Consider the following 26749-nt stretch of genomic DNA (forward strand, 5'->3'; position numbering starts at 1 on the left):
GCCTTGATAATTGCAAAGTACAAATGAGGCAAAATACAGCTAACAATCCAGTCTATTCTATTTACTTCAGCAGATGTGAAAGCCTCTTTTTTTTCTGTGTCAAGTCACATTTGATTTATGCCAACTCCTGGCAAAAGATGTTCAGAGGTCCGTTGGTCCAATGAATCACTTATGGTGCTCCAAATAAACCCTCATGTTGAAAAAGAGTTTGGGTTTATTCTCAGCTTTTCTCAACTGTAAGGAGTCTCAAAGTGGCTTACAAACTCCTTCCCTTTATCTCCCCACAACAAACACCTTGTGAGGTTGGTTGGACTGAGAGAATTCTGAGAGAACTGTGACTAGTCCAAGGTCACCCAGCTGCAAGGAGGAGTGGGGAAACAAATCCAGTCTACTGCTAATGTAGGACTAGGGAATCATCTGGCTCTCCAGATAAGAGTCTGCCGCTCTTAACCACTACACATCGCTCTGATCCAATAATGGATAGAAAATCTATTCCTGCTATAACAGGAACCCTCTTGGGCCCAAGCTGTAAAATTGGCTGCTTCCTCTCACCTCTTTCTATTTCTACTTCTTATCTCCTGATCCTGTGCTTTCAGGTAGCTTTTTCATAATTAAGTCAAGCTTAGTAGTCACTTGGGTCAACTGTTTCTCCAGTTCTGCTGTATATCTGGAAAGCCTAGGGGAGAAAGAAAAAAAACCCTTCAATATAATGGAAATACATACAGCTTATTTACATGGTTTTACTTGCCTTTTTTGATTGAACCTGGAACATCAGGGCAAACATTAGGAAATCAAAATAAGGTTCTTTTTCTTTTGCCCAGTAATGCACATTATTTTTCAGCATGCTTCTTACGAGGCTGCTTGAGCATTACAAAAACCATTTGTGCTGTTTTGGCATTGCATGTAGGAGACATTTTACATGTTTTCCTTTAGACTGTGGTTAGTGTACCATGTGACATCAGTTCCCTTTGGATCGCTTCTTTCTCCAGACTTGTACTGTTCTGTTCCCTCTCCTCTCCTATCAGGGTTCTCACATCTTTTTAGTTTTTCTTTTTACCCCATAGGGGTACATGTGGGAATTGAGGCACTCATTTATGACTGTTACATAGGAAATAGGGTGAGACCTCTTTGATGTGGAACTCAGCCCATAGTCAAGTTGGACACAGCACTGTCTCCATATTGAACCCACAATAAATTAATATGTTAAAAGGCAAACATGTTAGGACGGAAAACTGTCCAGGCATGAGCCATTTATTCTTCTCATGCGGGACTAAGACTAAGAAGACCCAAGTTCAAATCCCATCTCTGGCTCAAGCAAGATGTTATGACTTTTAATGAGATGGATCCAGTTTTCCCACAGTATTCTGTGTACATGGAACTCTTAAATGGAGCAAATAATATCCCTGGGACTGTTTTGGCTCAGAAAAATGGTCTGTTGGGGCTGGAGGTGGAAATCCCTCCTCCTCCCACATTGTGGCCCCAAGTGAAATTGGTCTCTTGTGGCTCTTTTAAACACAGTTCCTCACAGCTCCTGTTTGTCTGCAGAGAATGTAAGTTGGGTTCTGGGTTTCTAACTCATTAAGTCATAGCATCTAGTTTGAGCCTCAGCCAATCAAGTTCTTGCTCTAACAATCCAACTTTGGAGAATTATGACAAGAGCAGCTAATCCAGATTTTTTTTGTGGGGGGCGGGAATTGTGCTGTGAAAGCAGTGGAGGACTGTGCCAATGCATTTGCCACTTCTGTGGGCATAAGGGGCACCCACACAATCAGAGAGTGCAAAAACACACGGCATCCCACTGCCCCATGCCAGTGAAATCTGGAAGTCTGGGCTGCTGCAGGGCTACACTGGTATCCAAGTGGATCCAATCACAGGAAGGAGCGGGGCAGGCAACATTAGTTGGCTTCCACTGGTATTCCAGCCTGGAAACACTGGGCCCCCGACGGTGTAGAATTGCCTGTTTGTCCTATGGAGGGAATTCAGGCAGCCAGAGAGATTTAAACTTTCCCTTCTTTTTGTGCCGCTTGAAGCCCCTGCAGAGGCAATGTGGTGCCACCTTTGCACTGCTGTCCTCAGCTGCCTCAATGCATGTAGACTGCACTGTAAAAAAGAAGAGGATAAGTTTGTGCACTTCCCTGAAGGGTGGGATCAAAAAGAGATTCAACACGTTGCTAAAAAGCTACCAACTTTAGCCAGAGACTATAGTACAGATGGTGAACCTATGGCACGGGTGCCAGAGGTGGCACTCAGAGCCCTCTCTGTGGGCACACACAAACAGAGTCCCCCCCACCCCTGCCCCTACACATCTAGGCTGGCCTGGGCCGCTGGGCTAGATTATTAGCATTAAACCTAAGACCTAGTTTTGCAGAAGCAGGGTAGGTAACCCTGTTAAGCGCTGTTAAACCCCACTGATTTTCATGCAAAGAACTACAGCGCGATCCTTTACCTGCAAGTAAGCTCAGTTGCTGGTAGTGGGGCTTGCTTCTGAGTAAACCCTCCTAGGGTCATGATTCACCCGTTGGAAGAGTTGCATGGTTGCTTCAAAGCAAAGCCACCGACAACCACCAAGCTTACTCCCAAGAAATGCACGCCTCAGAGCCAACTGTTTTTTCTAAACTGAAACCTCAGTATTCAGGTTAAATTGCCGTGTTGGCACTTTGCGATAAATAAGCAGGTTTTGGGTTGCAATTTGGGCACTCGGTCTCGAAAAGGTTCGCCATCACTGCTATAGTACCTGTGGCACCTAGCTTACCTTTGAAACTCTTCAGGAGAAACTGAATCATGCAGTCTTGAAGAAGAACCTCGTTGCCTTCTCACCTGTCCGAAATAAACAGCCATTATCATTTTCAAATGCAAAAATGGCCATAATGAAACAGGTTTTTTCCCATATGTTGGAGCTGAGAGGGTAAGATACTTTCTACTACAATGAGGTCTGTTATAATTTGTGCAAACAAAAGGGAAAAGCTTGAAAAAAGTATGAAGGACAGGATGAATGTAATGATTTTTCAGGAGCACAGAAAAACTGGACTGGATTGTGCAGGAACACAGAAAAACTGGATAGGATCCGGAATTCACCTTCCTGACAATGCCACCTTCCATTTACACAAAAAAAGTCACATTTTTAGCTTTCATGTGCTTGAAAATGTCTGCAGCAACTGGTGGTTACTTTGACATGACCAGCAAACCCAAAATATATTATGCAAAATAAAATCTATACAATTGTGATCCATCCATAACTTGTGCAGATTGCATAATTCAGCTTGGTGCAGAATTCTGATTACCCTGGCACAGAATATTAGATATCAAAATACACCCCCTGAACTGGAGGCAAGGAAAACTCTTGGTCACCATGCTAAGGACAGTTGTCAAATTGCAACTTACGGCAACTCTTTAGGGTTTTCAAGGCCGGAGGTGGTTTGCCATTGCTTGCCTTTGTGTGTCACCTTAGATTTCCCTAGTGGACTCCCTGCTAAGTATTAACCAGGGCCGATCGTGCTTAATTTCTAAGATAAGATCTGACAAGTCTAAACTATCCAGATCACAACACCATCTGGGTTTATGAGGGGTTACAAACCCCAACTAACATTTATGAATAGAATTTTATCTAGATCTAGGTACTGGCTTTCAGATTTAATTCATAAACCACCAGTTGTGTTACTTCAGACGGTTACCATGCCAGCTAATAGTTAGTTCTCCTATTGTAGATTGCAAAATTATGGTACTTATGTATCCTTAGGAAATTGTAAATATGTTTTGTTGTAAAAGAAAATTAATAGTTTCACCATATCAAAACTATAAACGTACTCCTGAAATCTTAAAAACTATTGCAATATACTGTTCTTTACTTCTTCCTGAATAGATATAATCTGTACTATACCCTTATCTTGCAACTGGATATTGTTAGTTCATTAGTGAAAAAACTACAACATAAAAGTCTTACCCTCTCTGTACTAGTGGTTCTGGAAATATCTGGATCCATGTTTGCTCTAGAAGTTGACTGTCCTCTTCTAAGGCTTATCTCAAACAAACAAAAAAATCCAAATGGGAAAATGTCACTGAATTCTTTATATTGTGTGAAGAGGGTAAATATTGAGACCTTTTTCATAACTGAAAGGAAACAATCATAATTTTTCTTCCAATAACTGACTACCTAAAGCTCTACCACCTAAGGGCAAAACTACGCATTACTGAATATTGTGGCCTTGCCATTCCACGTATGTATCTCACATCCCCCTTTAACTTGTTGTTGAAATAGGTATGTGACATCTCATCACATTTATTGCTTATTTGCTCCTTATATGCAGTGGGTAATACAGTAAATGTACCACTATAGAAGCACCACAAATGTCATGCAGTTAGAACTAGACTAATAACAGCTGGGTACTCAAGATGGTCTCATATTCTGGTCTTACTTGCCTTGACTGGTGGGATTTATTTCTACAACTGTAGCCTCAGCTTTATCAGGAGACTGTAAACTCCAATCCTACCAATGGTTTCTATTTCTCAATCATAATGTCCTTGCACTCATTGGCTAGAATACTGACTGAAAGCCAGGAGCAGCTTTCATTCTTACTGAGCAATTGGGTATAATGCTCTTTGTGCATCTTTCCTTATATCTTTGTAAGGAAACTGGTTGGCAACTTCACTCACCATGCAGGGAAAAAAAAGATAATTCAAAATCCTGCTTTCAGGTCTCCCACTGAAATTTCTGATCAGCTTGTGTCTAGAGCAGCACTTATCGCATTTTATTTCAGTGACTCACTGTTCCACACTACACATCCCTTGGACTTGTGGGTTTTTAAAATTATTTTTTTTCTATCAAATTTGTGCAATGTTATCTGTATCTCCCACCTAAATAAATGAAATTACTATGCCCTCTCCTTTCTACTGACACTAGAATTAGGGGGTGGAACCATGACCAAGAAGAACAAGATTTCTGCTATGTAGGACTTCTGACCAGACCAACAGTAGATGATGTAAAAGTGTACATGATTCTTAATGCTTGTTCACATTACCCTCCATGCCTTGGAGGAAGAGGAAGAACAGTTACCCCAGAACTGCCACATTAAACAGAAATCACAGATAGGTTAGCCACTCGTGGTCTGCATTAGGGTGCTCCATGCTGTCTGCTTCACAAAACGCACCCAGATATGCATAAATCAAACCAGTCCTGAATGGTGCCTTAGCAGGGAAAGAAGGGTTCCTGTTTGTGCTGACCTTCCATCAGTGACGAAGTGAGGGAAAACTGTGCCCACTGCCTGGGGCATGCGTGTGCCCTGTGCCCCTGCTGCAGCGTTGCCTGCCCCACCCCAGAATGCTCCTGCCACGCCCCCTTGACGGGCCAGCCATGCCTCCGCTGCTGCTCCGCCCGGGGCATCCCCCTGTCCTGTGGGTGCTACACCACTGCCTTCCATGTCATGATAAGCTGTTCAACCAAGCAAACTGCTGGATGAGAATTCCTGCCTTGCATGTGTGGTAAGTGGTGTCAAGGCACTTCTGACTCATGGCGACTCTATAAATTGATATCCTTCAAAATATTCTATTGTTAATAGCCCTCGCTCAAGTCTTGCAAACTGAGGACTGTAGCTTCCTTTAAAGAGTGAATCCATCTTACTTTGGGTCTTCCTCTTTTCTTGCTGCCTTTGACTTTCCCTAGCATTATTATCTTTTCCAATGATTCTCGTCTTCTCATGATGTAATCAAAGTATGATTAGCTTCAGTTTACTCATTTTAGCTTCTAGGGAGAGTTCAGGTTTGATTTGATCTAGAATCCCCTTATTTGTCTTTTTGGTGGTGCTTACCTTACTGCATACAAATCTTCTGTCTGTGATGCACTCTTCAATTTCAGTTTCACCAGAGCTTTATTGCAACTCTGAGCATAAAAGAACAAACAGCTTAATTAAATGAATTGTGGTCGGATGTTAGATTTTGAACAGAGAAAGAAACTTCCAGTCCAAGCACTGAGCAGAGAGGATTTGCATTTTGTGATAAAGGCAATGCATGTACATGCAGTATGTTAAATGAACTTTTCCCCCAATGGGGACCCAAAGCTGCTTACGATGTTCTATTGTCCTCCGTATTATCCTGACAACATCCCTATGAAATAGTTTAGGCTGAGAATGTGCAACTGGTGTAAGGTCACCCAGCAAGCTTCCATGGCAGAGTGTAGATTTGAACCCAGGTTTCCCAGATCCTAGACTGACACTTTTAATACCACACTAGTATATAAAACCAACTGGTTTTAATGCCATGTGTAATCTCACCGCAACTAGAGGTGTCCATGCTATTATTGGAGACGTTGCACTTTCATCACCCACACATATTAAGTGTAGGTCTGTCCAAAGAGTCGTTTCTAGTGACAACCTTTAAAACACCATATTTTCAAAATGAGCACAAGAACAATACAGAGAATGGGTGCTTTCAAAAGTCCCCAAACATATGCTACATATTTCTAATGCAGGGAACACAAATACAAAATATGAGTTAAACAGTACATTTGCTGTGAAAGAGTGCTGCTGTTCTGAACTTTTTGTGCGGGCAGGCACAATTTTTCTTTATCTCAAAACGGAACAATGGCATCCAGTAATCAGATGAACAATGAAATCATGCAACCTAATTCAATGTGTAGATTTCTGAGGCCAGGAGAGTTGTGTGTCCCATTCAAATACATCACACTCTGTAAATTTCCCCTTCACTTTCTTGACAGTGAACAACTAATCTGGTAGGACAGAACTGTAGATATGGAAAAGGCCCGGGGTGGTTCATCTAGATCAGGGGTAGGGAACCTGCGGCTCTCCAGATGTTCAGGAACTACAATTCCCATCAGCCCCTACCAGCATGGCCAATTGGCCATGCTGGTTGGGGGGTGGGGGGGGGGGGGGGGGGGGGGGGGGGGGGGTGGGGGGTGGGGGGGGTGGGGGGGGGGGGGGGTGGGGGGGGGGGGGTGGGGGGGGTGGGGTGGGGGGGGTGTGGGGGGGGGGGGGTGGGGGTGGGGGGGGGGTGGGGGGGGGGGGGGGTGGGGGGGGGGGGGGGTGGGGGGGGGGGGGGGTGGGGGGGGGGGGGGGTGGTGGGGGGGGGGGGTGGGGGGGGGGGGGGGTGGGGGGGGGGGGGGGTGGGGGGGGGGGGGGGTGGGGGGGGGGGGGGGTGGGGGGGGGGGGGGGTGGGGGGGGGGGGGGGTGGGGGGGGGGGGGGGTGGGGGGGGGGGGGGGTGGGGGGGGGGGGGGGTGGGGGGGGGGGGGGGTGGGGGGGGGGGGGGGTGGGGGGGGATACAATTCCCATCAGCCCCTACCAGCATGGCCAATTGGCCATGCTGACAGAGGCTGATGGGAATTGTAGTTCCTGAACATCTGGAGAGCCGCAGGTTCCCTACCCCTGATCTAGATATACCCCATACAACATCTTGTATCTTACAGCACCCCTGATCAGGGGCGTAACAAGGCAGCCCTGGGCAAACTGGCAGCCCTGAGCCAAACCCTAGAGTTGGATCACCCACCCCCCATGGTGACCACTCCACCACGACCAATTTTTTTTTTTGCATGGGACATTTTGGGTACCTGCAGGGAGTGCCACGAACCTTATCAGCTTTTGATAATTTCAGCATATCATCAGGAGACTGTCCTTATGCTACTTCCCAAGTTTGGTGAGGTTTGGTTCAAGGAGTCCAAAGTTATGGACTCCCAAAGGGGGTGCCCCATCCCCCATTGTTTCAAATGGGAGCTAATAGGAGATGGGGGCTACAGTTTTGAGGGTCCATAACGTTGGCCCCCCTGAACCAAACTGCACCAAGCCTGGGGGTATCATCAGGGCAGTCTCATGATGAGACCCTGAAAGTTTTGAGACTGTGCCTTCAGAAATGCCCCCCCCCCCCAGCCAGCAACCCCCATTGACAGCAATACAGAAAACTCAATGCAGAACAAAGATTCTTGGGCAAATTTATTGGATGTTCCTGCAGGGGGCACATTTTTTGATGTATCGGCACCAAAATTTCAGGGAATCATCTGGAAACTTTCCTTATGGTACCCCCACATTTTGGTGCAGTTTGGTTTAGGGGGTCCAAGAGGATTGCACTATGAGACCCTCAGCAAGGGGGTGCCCCTATCCTCCAATTCCCTCTTGCCCCAAGGAGATGGGGGCTACCCTTTGAGGCTCCTGAAGCAACTTTGGACCCCTGAACCAAACTGCACCAAAGCTTGGGGGGTGCCATCATCTCAGATGATATCCCTGCACCTTTACCGGTGCCGGCATACATCCAAAAATGCACCCTAAGCAAGGAACATCCTAGAAATTTGCCCAAGAATCTTTGTTCATGCGTTGAGTTTTCTGTACTGCTGTCAAATGGGGCTGGGTGCAGGCTGGGGGGCATATTTCTGAAGGCACAGTCTCAAACTTTCGGGAGGTCTCATCAGGTTGCTGCCCTAATGGATACCCCCCAGGTTTGGTGCAGATTTGGTTCTAGGGGGGCCAAAGTTATGGAACTCTCAAGCTGTAGTCCCATCTCCTATTAGCTCCCATTGGAAACAATGGGGGATAGGGGCACCCCCCTTTGGGAGTCCATAACTTTGGACTCCCTGAACCAAACCTCACCAAACGTGGGGAGTAGCATAAGGACAGTCTCCTGATGATACGCTGAAAATTTGGTGCTGCTAGCCTAAAAACTGCGCCCCCTGCAGGCCAAAAATGGAAAACCACTAAAATTCCCAAAAACTAACCCAGCATTTTGATGCCCCCCACAAGGTGATGCCCTGGGCAGCTGCCCACCTTGCCCAATGGGCATTACGCCAGTGTCCCTGATACATAGTCACCCAAGCTTTTCTTTTAAAAAATCCCAAAGAGATTTCACAGCCTTTCAAGGCAGCATATTTTATTGCTAGCCTGTTCATATAGTGTATTATTTTATTAAAAGCTCGTAGCTGAAGGTATGAGGCCCCTTTCCACTCATGCAGAGTGCCCGTCACTTTTACCCCTTGCACAGGCAGGGTGGGCACCCATGTTGGCAAAAGGTTGTGCCCCTCCCCCTCTGAATTGGGCTGCTCACCGATTTGTCAATATCATGGCTGACATGCTATAGAGCAGTGATGGCGAACTTTTTTGAGACCGAGTGCCCAAACTGCAACCCAAAACCCACTTATTTATCGCAAAGTGCCAACACGGCAATTTAACCTGAATACTGAGGTTTTAGTTTAGAAAAAACAGTTGGCTCAGAGGCGCGCGTTACTCCGGAGTAAGCTTGGTGAAGCAACCATACAACACTTCGAATGGGGGTGAACTACTGACTCTGTGGAGGTTTTACCTAGAAGCAAGCCCCATTAAGCCAGCAAACTCCCAGCTTGGTCTGCAAAAGGATTGTGCCCAGGCCAGCCTAGATGTGTGTGTGTGTGTGGGGGGGTGATTCCCCCCCCCACATGACGAACTCTGTGCACGTGTGCCCACAGAAAGGGCTCTGAGTGCCACCTCTGGCATCCATGCCATAGGTTCACCACCGCTACTATAGAGAAAGAATCTGATACACTGTTCTGTTGCTTAGAATGCTGTAAGACCAAAACATTTAAACACTTACCTGCCTAATAAGGTCACTGATCTCAAATTCTCTGCTAGGGATAATTGAAAAGTCAGCTTTCACTTCAGAGTATGTGTCATTAATAATTGCCAGGAACATGTTCTGTCCAAAAAAGAATCAGAGAATGAATGGAAGGGTAGGATCTTAAAAGTTATCTACTCTGATCCATCTCACTCAGAAGTCGTAACATGGCACAACAACACTAATCAAGACTAAAAATCACAAAAAGTGGCAATCCTCATTAGAATGGGATTACACCTGCCCACAAAACAGCTACTTTATAATTGGCACACAGATAATGTCTACTAATTCACATTTGTATTTATCCCCTTCTCCTATTTATCCCAGTGTATATTCTAGGAATCATCACAGAGATAACGGTTTTCAAAATCTGTATTTTATATCAGTAGATTAGGGGTTCGCTTTGGAGCTATGCTGTAGGAAGTTGTTGCTTCATTAAAGAAATATTTCACTGCAATGTTCCCATTGATTTTTGGACAGACTCTGCAAGGAACAAGGTGGGATTAAAAATGGTTTTCTTTTGTCGCACAAGCACAATCCAATTCGGGACCCTCTGCAGTTTTTACTTCGGAAAAAATTATGGGATATCCTGTGTCATATTCCATATTTGTACATGTAAAATTATATCTGAGGCTAGTTAGGTCAAGATGTCTGGCAGTGATTGGATTGGCTCCTCTTTCTAGGTCACTGTGACAATTATGAAAAGGTACACCAGCATTTTCCACTCATGCCTGCTTTTACAGAAGAAACTTTTTGCATTTTCTCTGTTATTTCACTAAAGGTATCAAGACTCTTCTTGGAAGTGCTACATAACAAAAACAAAGCATTAAAAACTCCATTTATATCACAGCCAGACTACCATGCCTTCTGATTTCCCCAGAAACCAGAAGATTAGCTAAGCAGGAATGATGGACATGGGTTTCATATTCAGTTGGCTTCCCCAACAGAATACTTGCAGTCTACTTTCTATCTCTTGGCTCCACGCCTCGTTACATCCTTGTTTCCTGAGCTCGTCTCCCTTTTCCCTGACTCATTAACAAATCATTACTAGTGCTTCAACAGCAGAATGGTTTCATGCTGCAGGTGATAATGTTCAGCTATGTATAAATCTTTCTCATGCACACACACAAACATATACACACAAAGCATTCTAGTAGAGATGGACATAGTACTGGTGACATAGCCCTGGGATAAAAACAGATGCCAGTACTCATGATTTGATGAAGGTAAATGTTTAGAATGCAAGTGTGAGATTTTCAGATCTATCAGGATGTTACTGAGATGTCCTTAAAAATAGAGAAACACAAATTAAAAAAATAAACCCTCATACAAACCAGCTATAAACACATGCATGTTACTGACAACAGTAGTGAACAGCTATAAAGGTGGGAGGAGGAAGCTGCAAGTGAATTAAATCCATCCCTTCACTCTCCTTCCTGATTATTTTGACAATACAGCTTACTTCTGACTGGTTCTATGCAAGTGTAGATTGGGCTGCTAGATTGGACTAGAAAACACTTAGTAGTTCCAGTCTGAATTAATAGCTCCTCTAAGATAGGAATATATACATATAAATCAGGTCCATGAGGCCTCAAAATTGATGTAGTAATTTTAATGTCCTGGAACCACAGCACTGGATTCCACTTGCTGGTGTGCGTAGGATTTCCTATTTACTTAGGCAATGGGGCCTTTATAGAGCTGCTCAATCACTGAAGTGAATGGAGACACTTTCACAGGTGTAAACTTCTGCAAATTCACAGCACCCCCTACACCTCAAGAATTTGCAATTTGCAAGAATCTGTATTAAAACATTTGTGAATAGTTAACAAATACTACATTTTACAGGAATAGTAGAGATGGTTTTTATACCCTGCTTTTCATTCAGAAAGGAGTCTCAAAGCTGCTTACAATCACCTTTTCTTCCCCTCCCCATAACAGACTCTTTACGGCCAGCGAGCGTAAACCTGGGACCGTTCACATAGACGGTCCCTGTAGGGGCACAGGCAACAGCGCAGCCTTCACACAAGCTACGCTGTCCCTGACCGGCTTACCTGCTCCTGCTGGCTTCAGTCGCATTGTGGAAACCAGGGGACACACCCCACTGGCCAGAGTGACGGCTCTGGAGACGGAGGGCAGGAGGCATGTCCCCTGGCCTCCACAATGCGACTGAAGCCAGCAGGAGCAGGTAAGCCAGTCAGGGAAGGCAGGAGGGAAATGCAGCCTTCCATCCGCTGCCATTCGCACGGCAACAGGTGGAAGGTTCCACTTTTGAAAAACATCGCTTGTGGAGCGAGGTTCAAAAGTGGTGTTTCTGCGCCGCTTGGGCAGCACACCTCCCCAGGGACTCAGTTTTTGCCGTCCCTGGGCTGCTGTTTACCGCCCGTGCGGAAACAGCCTTTGAGAGTGTATGTGGGGCTTAGACAATTCTGGGAGAAGTATAACTAGCCAAAGGTCACCCAGCAGGCTTCACGTGTAGGAGTGGGGAATCAAATTCAGTTCTCCAAATTAGAGTCCACCGCTCTTACCACTATACCTTGTGGAACTAGAATGCATTAGTACAATTTTAAGATTGTGGACCTCCCAACATCTTCCAATCTCATAATTGTTAAATTTGTGTTCTTGGCACTCCTAGGCCACAGCAAACATTTTTGCTAAAATATAACTTTGGTGTAAATTAAAACCCAGACGTAATGACCCCTGAACATTTTTGATGTAAATTTTTATTTTTCAGCCAGTTCAAATTTAAAAGACCAAAATCTTTTTATGTTTCCTATTTAATTTTCCTGAAACACCACTTACCAGCAATACAAAGAACACAAAGAATACAAATGTAATGAAGTAAATGGGTCCAAGGATCCGGTTTGCTTGTTCTATACTGGCAAAGTTAAAATCTCCAAGCACAATGCGAAACTGGGTAAAACTAGTGAGGAAGAAATAATATAAAATAGGTGTTTTTAAAGAAGTATATTGTATTACATTATCATTCAATTAAAATCTAAACCAGGGTTTTTGCCATTTATTTTGTTTGAGTTACAAATGACCCCTTTAAATGTTTGTTAATTGTAATGATATTATATCTCTTTTCTGGAAAAGGGGGACACACATTTTAACTAAATAAATAACTTTGCTTCCAGCCAGGATCTGCTTAGTTCTCTTACTTTGTATGTTGCTATTTCCTGTCAACCCTTAAAACTTCAGCAAAATCTATGAGATTCAAAAACAGTTCAGGCCATCCACAACATGCTAACATCTCCCATGGACCTAATCATCCAACAGCTAATGGCCTCCAGCAACCTACTGTAGGAGAACCTGCTCTTACTGATGATAGAATGGTACCAGACAGTTTGGAATGCTTCATACATGCAGTTCTGGAAGGTGGAAAACTCGTCCACTTGTGACCCGAACACCAGGTAACCCAACTGTGCATATGCAAAGAAGATGATAAAGAACATGATTGCGAATCCTATGATGTCCTTTGCACAGCGGGATAGAGTGGAAGACAGCTGAGTCATGGTCTTGTTAAAGCTTATGTATTTAAATATCTAGAAGAGAATAGACGAGGTTACATTATGATGGGGATTCACTTATTGGACTGAATCCCATATAAAATTTCCATAGGCACAACAGTACTTGCACAGGCAAAAAACACACACACTTATTCCCTTATGTCTGATTGCAATTAGTGCAAGTAACCCCACTATCTTTTCTCCGGGTGAAAGCCATGCCATAGCATAAGGCATTTCTTCCAATAAATTTCAAAACCAAATGAAATGAAATCATGTGAACCACCTGCTGTCAATTTCATAACTTCATTCACACACTGTTCTTTAGTTTAAAATTATATTAAAGGGCTATGTGTTACTGCTGCCATTGTGCAATTGCTGGTGCAAACAGAACTGCATTATGTACATTTTTTGTCTGTTCATGCATCACTGGATCCAACCCACAACAAAACTACCTAATTAATATGGAATCTGTTGGTGATCTGACAAAAGTAGCGTTGACTCTCAAAAGTGTACACCACAAAAATATTGTTGGTCCCGAAGGTGCTACTGGGGATGTTGAATAATATAGTATAGCCTAATCTTGTCAGATCTCATCAGCTAAACTGGGTTGTTACTTGGATGGGAGACCACCAAGAAAGACTTTTCAGAGGGAAGTAGTGACAAAGCACTTTGCTTAATCACTTGCCTTGAAAACCCTACTGGGCTGGGCTATGACTTGATGGTGCTTTACATATACACAAACAGATGAGGTGCTACTGGGCTTGAATCTAGCTTTTCTACTGCAGACCAACACAGCTACCCCCTGAAACTGATCAACAAGAAACTCAGAGTAAGTCCCATTTAATACAGCGTGACGTGCAGCACAGTTTATTCAGAAATAAAACACTCTTAAGATTTGGCTGAAAATAATATTCAATTGTACAAAACTACTTAGTGTAGAAGTGGAAGTATTAGCAGATAGAAGTGAAAAGTATCTATAGAACAAAGCTAGAGCCAGGTAAAGTAGATTGGGTTGGCTTTATTGGCCTTAAGGGACCATTAAGCCCAGTTTCACACATAACCTCTCCCCTGGGCTGAGATTTCTAGAAGTCTGACAGGCATTCTGCTGACTTGATGCCTGGCTAGTTCTAAGTTTTAAAGATCATGCAACAAAGGAAACGATGTGTGCAGGAAGTGGGGGTATAGAAGAAATAGGAGCAGTGGCCATAATATTCCCTTCCCTGTCAACAAATAAAAATCCCAAGTACTGGACATAAATCTAGCCTTGAGGGTAAACATATAATATAGTGAATTTTCTTGTGGTAATTAGTACTTAGATGTAACCAAGTGTAGGTGTATCAGCAGTTCTTTCAACACGTTTACAGATAAGCCGCTGCACCAAGGCTGTGATTTTTGTGAGCATGGCAGCACATTTCACTCAGTACTGGATTAGATGCCACTTCTTCTCTATGGCTGCCACTAGAGTTTTCCCATAGGAAGCAATTTAATGAATATTATAACTGGCTCTAAAACAGAAAAGCAGAAAATTACACCCACGGATACCATTCTGGCAGAACTGAATCTTCACTCAATTTTAATATCATAAATTCTGGAAAAATAAGCCGTACAATCGTGAAATGGAGAAGACATTATGTGAGGCAAGAACTAAAAATGGGCAGGTGTGTTGCAAGACCCTGCCTCTCTTCCTATGAGCCAAAGGAGAACTTGTACATATTCCTCATGGTAAATTTCATGTATTTCGGCTTGTACGTCTCATGGGCGGAAGGGAAAAATACTTTTGTTCTTTCTTTGCACATTACCCAGAAAAGGAGAAAGTAGCGATTGAGTCATTCATTTATGCATAGTGTACAAACACTGTGGAAGTTGGTTTAATTGTGCCACCAGTCTGAACCAAACCAAAGACTGTGGGTTTCTAAAACAGTGCACGTTTACTTTAGCAGCCCACTGATATTATAGACTTGTCATGGAAAAGGATGTCCCATATCTAAAACCTCATCTTTAAGAAGCATTGTGTAAGACAGTGGTTCTCAACCTTCCTAACGCCACGACCCTTTAATACAGTTCCTCATGTTGTGGTGACCCCCAACCATAAAATTGGTATATATAAAATATAAAAAGACCGTTTTCTGATGGTCTTAGGTAACCCCTGTGAAAGGGTCGTTCGACCCCCAAAGGGGTCGCAACCCCCAGGTTGAGAACCACTGGTGTAAGAGCAAGGTTGAGATTTCCAGATCCTAAACTGTATGATCAACTGCTATGGGAGAGGGTCACGTATCAGATACAATCTCATGGAATTCCAGTGATGGAAGAAGCCACTGGCTGATTCTGCACACACAACACTAATGGGTTAAATGAACCCATGTTACCTGTGCCACTGTTTGCACAGCGGGTGCAGGGGCCAACTGAGATCGCTGGGATCCCGGCTGCATGAGGCAGCACAGTTCAAGCAGGAAATACTGTGTTTCCCTATTAACTGCGCATTTGAGAATCCCCCCACGCAATCCCCCCCACACTTACTGGCACAACATGGCGATCGCCTAGGGAATCTACCCTAATGGTGGCCGCCTGAGGTATCCGCCCTAATGGTGGATGGGAGGGGGAGAAATTGAACGCTTCCTGCTTGCCATAGTTTGCACAGGCAAGCAGAAAGCATCTGAAACCTGCATTAAAGAAACAAGTCAATAATTTAGCAACTTTTGTTTAACCCAGGTTCAGGCAAATATAATGGGTAAGCAGCGTTTGGGGGGGGGTGAGTTCTGTGGGAACTTCTCTCCCATAACACTTTTTTTAGAAGGCCTGTGCCTGTTATATTGGGCCTGTGTGGAATCACCCTCTGTCCCACCATCTGTTTTTGAACTTCTCCCTGATAATAAAGTAACAGTGCTTTATTCAGAATAAGTTTTGTCAGAAATAATGACTGGACATAGGAAACAGAAATGATCCTATTATACCAGTGGTGGCGAACCTATGGCATGGGTGTCAGAGGTGGCACTCAGAGCCCTCTCTGTGGGCACGCACAAACAGAATCCCCCCCCCACACACACACACATATCTAGGTTGGTCTGGGCTGCTGGGCTTGATTATTAGCATTAAACCTAAGACCTAGTTTTGGGAAGCAGTGTAGGTAACCCTGTTAAGCGCTGTTAAACCCCACTGATTTTCATGCGAAGAACAAAAGCGCAATCCTGTACCTGGGAGTAAGCTCGGTTGCTGGCAATGGGGCTTGCTTCTGACTAAACCCTCCTAGAGTCATGATTCACCTGTTGGAAGAGTTGCACAGGGGCTTCAAAGCAAAGCCACTGACTACCACCAAGCTTACTCCCGAGTAACGCATGCCTCAGAGCCAACCGTTTTTTCTAAACTAAAACCTCAGTATTCAGGTTAAATTGCCATGTTGGGACTTTGCGATAAATAAGTGGGTTTGGGGTTGCAATTTGGGCACTCGGTCTCGAAAAGGTTTGCCATCACTGTATTATACCCATGAAAATGTTCTTCAACTGTTGCTGTCTTCCACATTAAGTTTACCTTTTAAAGTTTTCCCTCACAGTATAAAATAGAAACTTTAATATGCTTGGAAATAATGAGCTGAAGTACCTTTATCCATGCAAAGAAGACGTTCACTGAGATCATATTATTGTAACGCGTCTGCCAAAATGCAAGAAAATAGAAGTCTGGATAGGCAAATGAATTGGAGAGCAGATTTTCCATCAGTCTGGATACTTTTGCAGTGCGGTAAACATTGAAAGCAATAGCAAAAACAGATAACTGGGGGGGAAATCCACAAAAATGTTTGTTATACCAGTAAGGTCCAGAAGCTTCTTAAATTTTCTTCACATGTGAGGTTAATCAGTAAAATAGTATGGGATATAAATCATGTGTGTTTGCAAGCCTTTTATGTTTTAAGAGAAATTGATGGAGGTAGAGTATTCATAAAGGGAGTAAATGGAAGACGCTTTTGCTTGGGGAGAGAGTTCTGATTTCTCCTACCTCTTCTCCTCCACACACAAGTCTTTCCCCCGTATGCATACACACATTAAACCATTCTAGAGAGTCTTAGGATCTTCTTTTAATGGGCTGGGTGGAGGCATATGCAAGAGGCCCCAGTGGGAAAAAGGAAACTGAAAAGTCCCAATTTCCACGTGAGCTATTCTGAATCCAACATCATCACTTCAGTTATATGGGTATGTCCAGAGAAGGGGTCTTTATTGTTGCCTTTGTGTGGTGGTTTTAATATTTATCATTGTATCACTTTAAGCTACATAAAACAGCCATATGAGAGATACAAAAATGAAACAAATCCTAAGACTCTTCTAATTCATTTTCTAACCTACCAAAATACACCCTTATACTCCCATCCTTCATGCTTCTGGCCCCTTCCTCAGCATTTTCACTTCCCTCTATGTTGACAATAAAGATCTTCCTCGTTCCTTACCTTTCCAATACGATATCATCGTTATCTTTTCCTGCAGTTGATTTCAAACTTACATACAAAGCTGAGACTTACCAGGATCAATAATACATCCAGCCAGTTCCAAGCATTTTTAACATATTCCTTTTTTTGTGTTTTAATTTTTATAAATTCTTGGATGATGAAAGTCAAGATGAAGAGGCAGAAGATAACTTCACAAGAGGCCAAGAAATAATCATAGTAAGTGACATATCTGAGAAGCTTTACTGAGTAGAACTGCCAAGAAGGGAGTATTCCACCGGTTGCAGGAAATTCCAGAACCAGCCTGGAAAGAAAAGCAGTAGCATCTGGGGTGTCCCATAAAACTATCATACATGCAACCACTCTGGTTCTTTAAAAATGCATTATGAAATGCATACAAGTGGATTCAAAACCTTGAAGGTTTCCTACTGTAATCTCAAAAGTCTTCACTATTACCTGTAGATTAGGATTTCCTCCCTCAAAGTCTAGTTTTTATTTACCGGTAATTTATCTAGAGGGCATATTAGCCACATTCTCTTAAAATGCTCAAATTATTGAACATAAAAATTACAACCAGAACAATAGAAATATAAAGAAAAATATGCAAGTACAGTTAATCAACTTCTATTGGAATTAAAAAGGCACAATATTACAAAAGAATTAACACACTGTTTGGTACCTTATTTATAGTGAATCTCTGTTCAGAAGACACTTCACAGTCAAGATAACATGGAAAAAGCCATTTCTCTAGCCACTTACCATCTAACTTTTGAAAATGCAGAACTGGATCTTTGATGCTCATCTTATCTGTTGGCCAAGTTTGTGCAGGACATGGTGTTCCTTAAAACACGTAGGACCCAGCCTATTTAACGGCTTAAGAAATAAGCACCAGTGCTTTAAATTGTGCCTGGAAACAAACTGGCAGCAATAACGTTTCTATGACCAACACAAGCCTTCTACTGCAAGTTGTACCATTTGAAGTTTCCAAACAGTTTTTAGAAGAAACTCCATGAAGATTGTATTACATCTGGATGTGATAGCTCTTTGTCTATTTTAACACCTAACACAATTAGCATAATCTGGATGATATATTTTTCCTGAACTAAATAATGATGATGATGAGTAGCAGTAGTAATACATTTTGAATAATAACAGTAATGAATATCCCATGAAATAGTGACTCAAGTGTCTTAATCAACAGTTTAGTACAAGAAATAAGTATAGCAGTGGCTACTGAATAAGGCAAATATCAATTTGACTATAGTTGAAATACTGATTCCAGATAGTACAAAAAGTAAACAAATACCTTGTTAAAAATGGTATCTCAAGACCAGTGAATATGAAAGCTTACCTGACTACACAAAAGAGGTTTACATTGGCATTATACATTGAAAAGTCAATGAAGACTATTCTTGTCCCTCGAGTGAGCCAACCTTGTTCCTTGAGATAGGCGAGCTTCTCTATACTTGCATTCTTTGACTTGGGCAAGGTGAAAGTAAATCCCCCATTACTGTATAGACCAATCCGGCCCCAATGCCACAAGGATAGTGATTTAGGATTGGAATAGCGCCACCTGTTAGAAAGAAGAGAATGGGGTACCTGCATGTGTGTGTTATTGCTGTCAAATGATAACTGACATGGTGACTCCATAGGATCTTCAAGGCAACAGAAATTCAGAGTTGGTTTGCCAATAACCACATTCCTATTCCCATGATTTATTCACTTTGGAATGTAACCTAAATTCTTTTCAAAGTACATGGGGATTTCTCCTCTTCTCAGAATGGCATTTAACAGCACACACATAAAATATAGTCCTTTTTTACATCGGTGCCAGTCCAGTCACAGCGTGGTCCTAATGGAGTCTTGTCTTCCTCACTTTCTTAGTGCCTGAATATAAGTCTGTACACAAACTCTGCAACAGAGCAGATCAAGCAGGATTTTGGAGATGTTTCCATCTCTCCTCTATCACATCATGTAACTACACAGAGCACAGGGGGAGGATTGGATATGGTATGGAAAATATGGGAGGCATTCAGGTACTTTCCAATGACCATAATGGTCCATTGCCTGCTAACGTTCCCAGGAAGGAAAGGGGAGAAACAGACTTGCACATGAGCACTTTACCAATACGGGGACGGATCATGCTCTTTACGTTTAGTTCATATATATTCCACTTCTGTGATCATTTGCCCAAAACAGGGGACAAATTAGTGCCAAAACAATTCTACAAGTGATTGTAACAAGGCAAGTGAGGGAAATATGAAATCTTGCAACCAATAGGCTCAACTAAAATCTGTTTTTTTAAAATTTCATTAGGCATTTAAAAGATATTTATTATAATAATCTCCCACTTTTATTTGGTGGTTGGAGTGATCCAAGATCCTGACTAGGTCCATATCTACTCAGCTTCAGCAACAATGCAGCATCTGGTGCTTCCAGATCATTCCTTTGCTCAGCTAGTTTTAAAGGCGATAAAGGGGAAACTACAGCAAATAAATTTGGGAAAGTGAACTCTATGCTGAGAAGCCCACCGTAAATCAAAAGTAAGACTGCTAATTATCTTGGCAAGACTCTAAACTTGCATGGAGCTACTTATACAGACCTATCTGAGAACACATTACATCAAATCATTGAATATTGTGCACCCCCATTGGGTAATTCAATAACTATTCTGAATTTTGCCCATGATGTGTGTGTTATGTGCTATCAAGTTACTTCTGACTTACAGTGACTCTATGGCAACTCGAAAACATACTACCATTAACAGCCATGGCTCACGTCTTGCAAAGAGATCCCATGGTATAGTAAATGAATGACTATGTCTTAGTCTAAATTTAAAATATTAGCATGGTGTTTATATACATGGTTAACTGGTATGTTTTATGTATGGGCAATCTCTTCCCCAAGGATACTGATTAACAGCCTTTACTACATTTATATTTTATTTTCTTCTCAATGGAGAGCCAAAGCGACTTATACCATTCTTCTTTCTACCTATATTTTCTTCTTTCTTTAGAATATTTTATGTCACTTTTCCACCCAATCAGGTTCTACAAGGCAGCAAACATAAAAAGCATTAGAATACTTAAATTAAAATACAGTTACAATATAACATTCAATTAAAATATACAGACAAACAACATTAGAAGCTACGATCAACAATAACTGTTATTGGGGAGCGGTAAGTCAGATGGAGCAAAAAAGTCTTCACTTGCTGATGAAAGACACCAATAGAGGGAGCAAGAGAAATCTCCCTGGTGAATGAGTTCTAAAATTTTGGTGCCATGCAGGGGCATATGCAGTGGTGGGATTCAAACAATTTAACAACCGGTTCTGGTAGTGGGACTCAAATAATTTAACAACTGGTTGTTTACAAGCACCATTTTAACAACTGGTTCTGCCAAAGTGTGAACCTGCTGTATCCCACCACTGGGCATATCTATAAAAAATATCACCCGGGGCAAGAGTAGAAAGAACACCCCCCATGCCAGGCGGCATTTGATCCTATATGTCCTCCTGGGTGGTATGCCCCTTGTGCCATGACAGAGCTTTGGTGCCCTTCTCAGATTGCCACCTGTCTAGCTTCAGATTACGAAGCAACTAAAGCACAACTGAAGCAGGGCCTCCATGATGACTGGAGTGAGCAGATTTCTATGAAAAAGGTAATCTTTAAGGTATACTGGTTCCAGTCCATACAAGGCTTTAGAGATCAACAACAGCACCTTGAATACAGCCGAAAAGCAAATTAGAAACCAATGTAGATGGATGAAGAATGTGGTGATATGGTCCCTTTGACCCACTCCAGTCAACATTTTGGCTGCAGTACCAACTGCAATTTCTGGACAGTCTTCAAGGGCTGCCCCACATTCAGTGCATGGCAATTATCTAATTTAGATCATAACAGGACATGCATCACAGTGGTAAGATAGCAGTCAAATATGGTGAAAGGGACCCCAGTTACTTCTGTTACCTGTTTATCCAATGGCAGGCCCAGCTCCAGGAGCACCCCCAAGCTATGTACCTACTCCTTTAGGGGGGAGTACAATGCTATTCAGAACAGGGGCTAACCTATTTCCCAGGTCAGACCTCCTCCCCACCATAAGCACCTCTGTTGAGATTCAGGTTGTTAGCCTTTATCTGTTCCAAAACTGCTTCCAGTCACCTATTCATGGTTTCTGCAGCCTCCTTTGGGTCTGCACATAGTGCAAGATACAGATGACCATCATATTGGTGGCAGCTCAGCCGAAATCTCTGGATAGTCTCTTCCAGCAGTTTTACATATATGTTGAAAAGTATGGGGGACAACAGCCTTGGGAGACTCCCCAGATCAAAGGCCAAGGGATAGAGCAACAGTACTCCAGCATCACACTCTGAAACCTATCCTCAAGGTAGGACTGGAACTACAGCAGAACACTGTCCCAGTCCCGAAAGGCCATCCAAAAAGACACCATGACTGCTGCCAAGGGATCCAGGAGAATTAACAGGATTGCTCTCCCCCTGGCCATCTCCTACCACATGTCATCTATGAGGGCAATCGAAGTTGTTTAGTCCCTTAACCAAGCATGAAACCAGATTGGAATGGATCCAAACAATATACTTAATTCAGGAATCTCTGAAGTTGACCAGCCACCATTTATTCAATCACCTGCTCATGAATTGTACGTTTGAGATGGAACGGTAGTTATAAGTTCTCCTGGATCCACAGCAAATTTCTTTAGGAGTTGACACATTACTGGCCATTTCAAGGCAGGAGCAGCCACCCCCTCTCTCGGGGAGGCATTTACTGTCTCCCGGACCCAGTCTGCCAGCTCCCCAGCAGATTTATCCAAGAATCCTGTCCATATTCTTAGATCGCACAAGCTGAGAAGTATTCCACACAACTGGACAAATCAGCATCCTTGGACTATCCAGTTCTGCTGTTGCTAATGTAGACTCCATGTCAGGACGAATGCAACAGACTTCATCAGCAAACTGCTTAGCAAAATTGTCACAGCAGGCTGCAGTCCACCTCTTGTTTTTGGCCCTATAGGTCCCTGACTACCCGGAAGAGTTATGCAGCTCCATTTTGTGCAGATGCAATGTTGGCAGAAAAATATTGCTTCTTTGCCAGCACTGTCATGGACTAGGCATTCAAATGAGCTCTATCACATGCCTTATCAGATTCATTCTGAGTCTGTCTCCACAGTCACTATAGTCTCCCATCTTTTCATCATCCACAGTCCCTCAGTTTTTATCTTCACCACGGCAACTCTGTGAGACTGAGACAGACTGCCTGGGCCAAGGTCTCCTGTGAGCTCCTGTAGCACAATACAGATTCAAACCTGGGTCTCCCCATAATCTTAGGCCGCTTCCATATGGCCACGATGGGGGTTGGGTTGGCGTACATGACGGGGAGGACGGCGTAGCATCCGCACAGGCTGTGCCGTCCCCCAGATGCCTTACCATGTCCTCCGGCCTCTGGCACGTCGCACAGGCCAAGGGACACGCCCCCTGCCCTGCACGACAGCTCAGAAGTCGCAAGGCAGGGGGGCCATGTCCCCTGGCCTGTGCGATGCACCAGAGGTTCGCACGGCAGCGGCTGGAAGCCTCTGTTTCCCAAAAACCTTGCTGGGGAAGCAAGGTTGGGAAACAGCGGCTTCACACCGCTGGGGAGGCGTGAGGGCGGCATGGCTGCGATGCAGCTGTGCCCCCCATGCGCACAGCTCCCTGGGGACGGCATTTTTGCTGTCCCCAGGGCGCTGTTAAAGGCCCGTGCAGAAAGGGCCTTAGTCTGACATTTTAACCACTGCAAGCGCACAGGTTTTTGGGTGAATATGGAGATTAGATACACTTCTGTTCTCTCCCCAATCCTTTTTGCATGTAGGTCCTTATGTAGCCCGTCTGTCAAGTTCTGTTAGATTTTTGCATGGACAGAAAGTATTAACAGTGGGATTTTCCAGTCCTTTCCAATGAAGGCAAATTCCATTGTTAGTTTCACTTTTCATAAACTGTGTTCAAAATAGGTTCAAATCCATAAAAGAACCATCATGGAAGTTCATTGTCACTATACTTACTCAGTATTATTCTTAAGGCCAAAGGGTTGTTTATCCTCTGACAGATAGCGGTACGGACCATAGCACTCTTTTATAAATGCCCGAAACGAGGGATAGATAGCACATGTGTCGTTACGGATTTTTAACTGCCGGACTTGGGCTACTCCTAACAGTAAGTTCTCATAGTAGATATGACTGGTATTTCTGTGAACAAACGTAGAAGAACTGGGATAAGATGTGTCCCAATAAAGGCCATCCATAAGAGGTCCTTGTGCAAACTGTATTAAATAACATAAGAGGAAATTAATGTTAGATTAAACATAGCAAAACTTCTTTATTTTAACTTTTTAAGTTTAGCTTATAACAACAGCAGCAAGAAAATAAAAATTCAACAGCAGTAAGTTAAACATTCTAGTACAGTCAAGGTAAATTCCAGTACTTGACATATTATACATTAGTGCTTTCTTGCAGAAATCACACAATGTGTTGTATTCACTTAGCAAAATTTAATAAATGCAAATAATATGATAGTTTAATGGGCTTAATTTACTTTATGATGCCCCCTTCTCTACATATTCTAGAAAAGGAAGCCATCTATTTTAAGCAAACATACAGCAAGATGATTTATTTGCCACTTTTAAGTTGTGAAGATATTTTATCTAAAATTAAAAGATTCTACACTTTCTCATACCACTGCCCAAGGAAAGATCTTTTTTCCAGTATGAGGCAAACAGATATTTTGCTGCCAGTAGTATCTGCAATGACCACTCTCTTATTCCTTTGTAAATACATATGATAAGTGCAAAATAATTTTCATTTATTCCTTTCCATATCTATATATAGCTGCAACCAGGAATTTAATTTCAAAGACATTTTTATTTTCTCCTAAAGTAGTATGTCCAAGTTTAAAGCAGTTTCAAAGGATTATGTGGTCCTGAGGAAATTATGTGGGATTCCAGATTATGTGATCCTGAGGAAATTATGTGGGACTCCAGGTTACATTTAACAAAATTTTATTTATATATGTTCTTTAGCTTAAAGGTTGCAAGAAATAATTTACAATAAATAAAACAATCTGACAACTTCTGTTGAGGTGACTTTCACTTCACTACAATCCATACTCTCACTCCATTATACCTCTGAGATAATATTAGGATTTGTCTCCAAATCTTTCAATGTTTCTACCTATTTCTTTGGTTAGTTCTACTCTTTATATAACAATAGGCTGTTAATATCATCAAGCCCTCTTCTAACTATCAGTTTAGCACAGACAGTTTCACTTCCAGTTCAGCACAGACTCTCTCAGTTTTTGCACACACTGACACTCTCTCTCTGTTCAAAACCCTTTACACCCTACAGTGTCAACCAGCCACCTCACTCTCTCAACCCCTTTCACACCCTTTCCTTCTACAACTTACCTCACATTTTAAAGAAACACACACAGCATTTTAAATCCTTACAGTATCAAAATCAGTTACCTCTTTAGGACATATTGGATTTTTAATATCATTTTGTTTTCTAAAATGACAATTAAAGTGTCATGGTATTTGTATTGTATGATTAATTCTCTCTCTCTCTCTCTCTCTCTCTCTCTCTCACACACACACACACACACACACACACACACACACACACACACACACACACAAGATCTTGTCCCAAAGTAACTTTTAAGCATGTCCACCAGCAGTATAGAAAATTAGCTGTGTCGCCTCAGTCTTTCAAGGGTAGACTTTAGTGCCCTGGTATCATTTGATGAAGGCAAGAGGGCATGAGATACCACTGGCCCATAATTTTATAAACTAGTTCTTTAATGTTGGTAGAAGCTGATTTAAGAGGGTATATCTTTCAAATAGACTGATTCTGACCCACCCTCACCAAAAACCTATAGCATCAACTATCTGTTCAACAAAGGATACCCTCATATGCAGCAGTATGCATGCAGATTGCTAGAGCATGTAAGGGAGCCTGTGCTAATTAGAACGGTACATGCTGAATGCTGGTGTGGTTACAGTATCGGACATGGATCTGGGAAACCCATATTTGAAACCACATCTTTGCCATCAAAGCTTGCGGGGTGACAGTGGGCTGGCTACACACCCAGTCTTCCTCAGAGTGTTGCTCTGAGGATAAAATAGGAGAGGAGAAAATAAGCCACTTTGGGGCCCCGTTAGACAGAAAGGGGTGTATGAATGAATTAAATAAAACAAATCATGAGGACACTTTTGTATGAGAAACAAATACTACTTTTTTGTTGGAGCCTTCTTAATAAACATGTCGTTGGACTTCTGAACAAAATCATTAATTATTGGGAACTATAGTTTTAAAAAGTGATCTCTCCCGCAGTTCCTAAACAAACAGGGGAAAGATTAAATAAAAGCTTTACCTGCCAAAAGTGAGCAATGTTTGAAATGGACTTGAAGTCAATATTATCTGTTTCTGACGCAGGGGTGTCCAGAAAGAGAGATGACATGACTTTATTTAGGAAATACATATCTGTGCTCACCATTCCAAATGTCACTAAAAGGGAAGAAATTAGAAAATCCTACACAACCAAGTGAGAGAAGAGGCCTGTTCAGATTAGTAACCAACCTACCTACCTATCATATTTATTAATAGGAATTCAGAACAGACATTCTTTCTATTCTTTTACACAGGTCAAATATAATAAAGCACTGCTTCAGCTACATTAATAACATGAAACTCTTGAAAGGCACTGTTACATAGGGAAACTTCATTCACATCTTCACAGGCTTCCAACACTAACAGATAACAGAGGATTATGTTGTGTGTGAGAGAATTAAGCCCAAATCACATGTGCATTTGCATGCCCTTTAATAATGACTGAATAATATCCCATCACTTCAGTATATGAGCATTGTCACTGTTCACCAGTTATCATTTTGCTACTTTAGATCACAGCTGCTTCCTACCACACCCCTCTTACCAATTCAATCCCACATAAAACCATATATTATTAAACTCTTTCCATATGACAGTGCTTGAGAAATTGCTTCAGGGCAGTTTACATGCAGCACACAATCTTGGGTACATCTAGCAGTTTGCAAATATGGTTTTCTGAATGATCCTCTTTGCTCATTGACTTACATATACAGAGATCAGTAAGGAAAATGCTGTAGAACAATAGCTCTTGGAGGGTAGTTTTCATTTCTAGCTCTCTGCTACGGCTCAGTCGCGGTTTCAT

The 26749-nt window shown here is 42.6% G+C and overlaps 1 protein-coding gene across 1 annotated transcript; it reads right to left on the reverse strand.

Annotated features, from left to right (window-relative positions):
* Window positions 1-564: 564 nt before the first annotated feature.
* On the reverse strand, window positions 565-26749 carry PKD2L2 (polycystin 2 like 2, transient receptor potential cation channel). Its single transcript, XM_048487373.1, has 13 exons — window positions 26653-26749; window positions 25931-26064; window positions 23566-23822; window positions 18864-19085; window positions 17588-17816; window positions 16678-16848; window positions 12938-13119; window positions 12377-12497; window positions 9557-9658; window positions 5807-5872; window positions 3941-4018; window positions 2753-2817; window positions 565-676 (listed from the first exon to the last, which is right to left on the reverse strand). Exons 1-13 carry the CDS (start codon window positions 26747-26749, stop codon window positions 565-567), a joined length of 1836 nt encoding a protein of 611 aa, XP_048343330.1.

Source organism: Sphaerodactylus townsendi, linkage group LG03, assembly GCF_021028975.2.
Source record: "Sphaerodactylus townsendi isolate TG3544 linkage group LG03, MPM_Stown_v2.3, whole genome shotgun sequence".
In the NCBI taxonomy this organism is placed as follows: domain Eukaryota; kingdom Metazoa; phylum Chordata; class Lepidosauria; order Squamata; family Sphaerodactylidae; genus Sphaerodactylus; species Sphaerodactylus townsendi.

Excerpts from the sequence above, each read along its gene's own strand:
- PKD2L2 (XM_048487373.1), bottom strand. The coding sequence starts at position 26,749 with ATGAAACCGCGACTGAGCCGTAGCAGAGAGCTAGAAATGAAAACTACC. Across the intron at positions 9,659-12,376 it reads TTGTGTTCTTTGTATTGCTG|AACATGTTCCTGGCAATTAT; the intron begins GTAAGTGGTGTT and ends TTTTTTGGACAG. Across the intron at positions 5,873-9,556 it reads TCAGTGACCTTATTAGGCAG|AGTTGCAATAAAGCTCTGGT; the intron begins GTAAGTGTTTAA and ends TTTTATGCTCAG.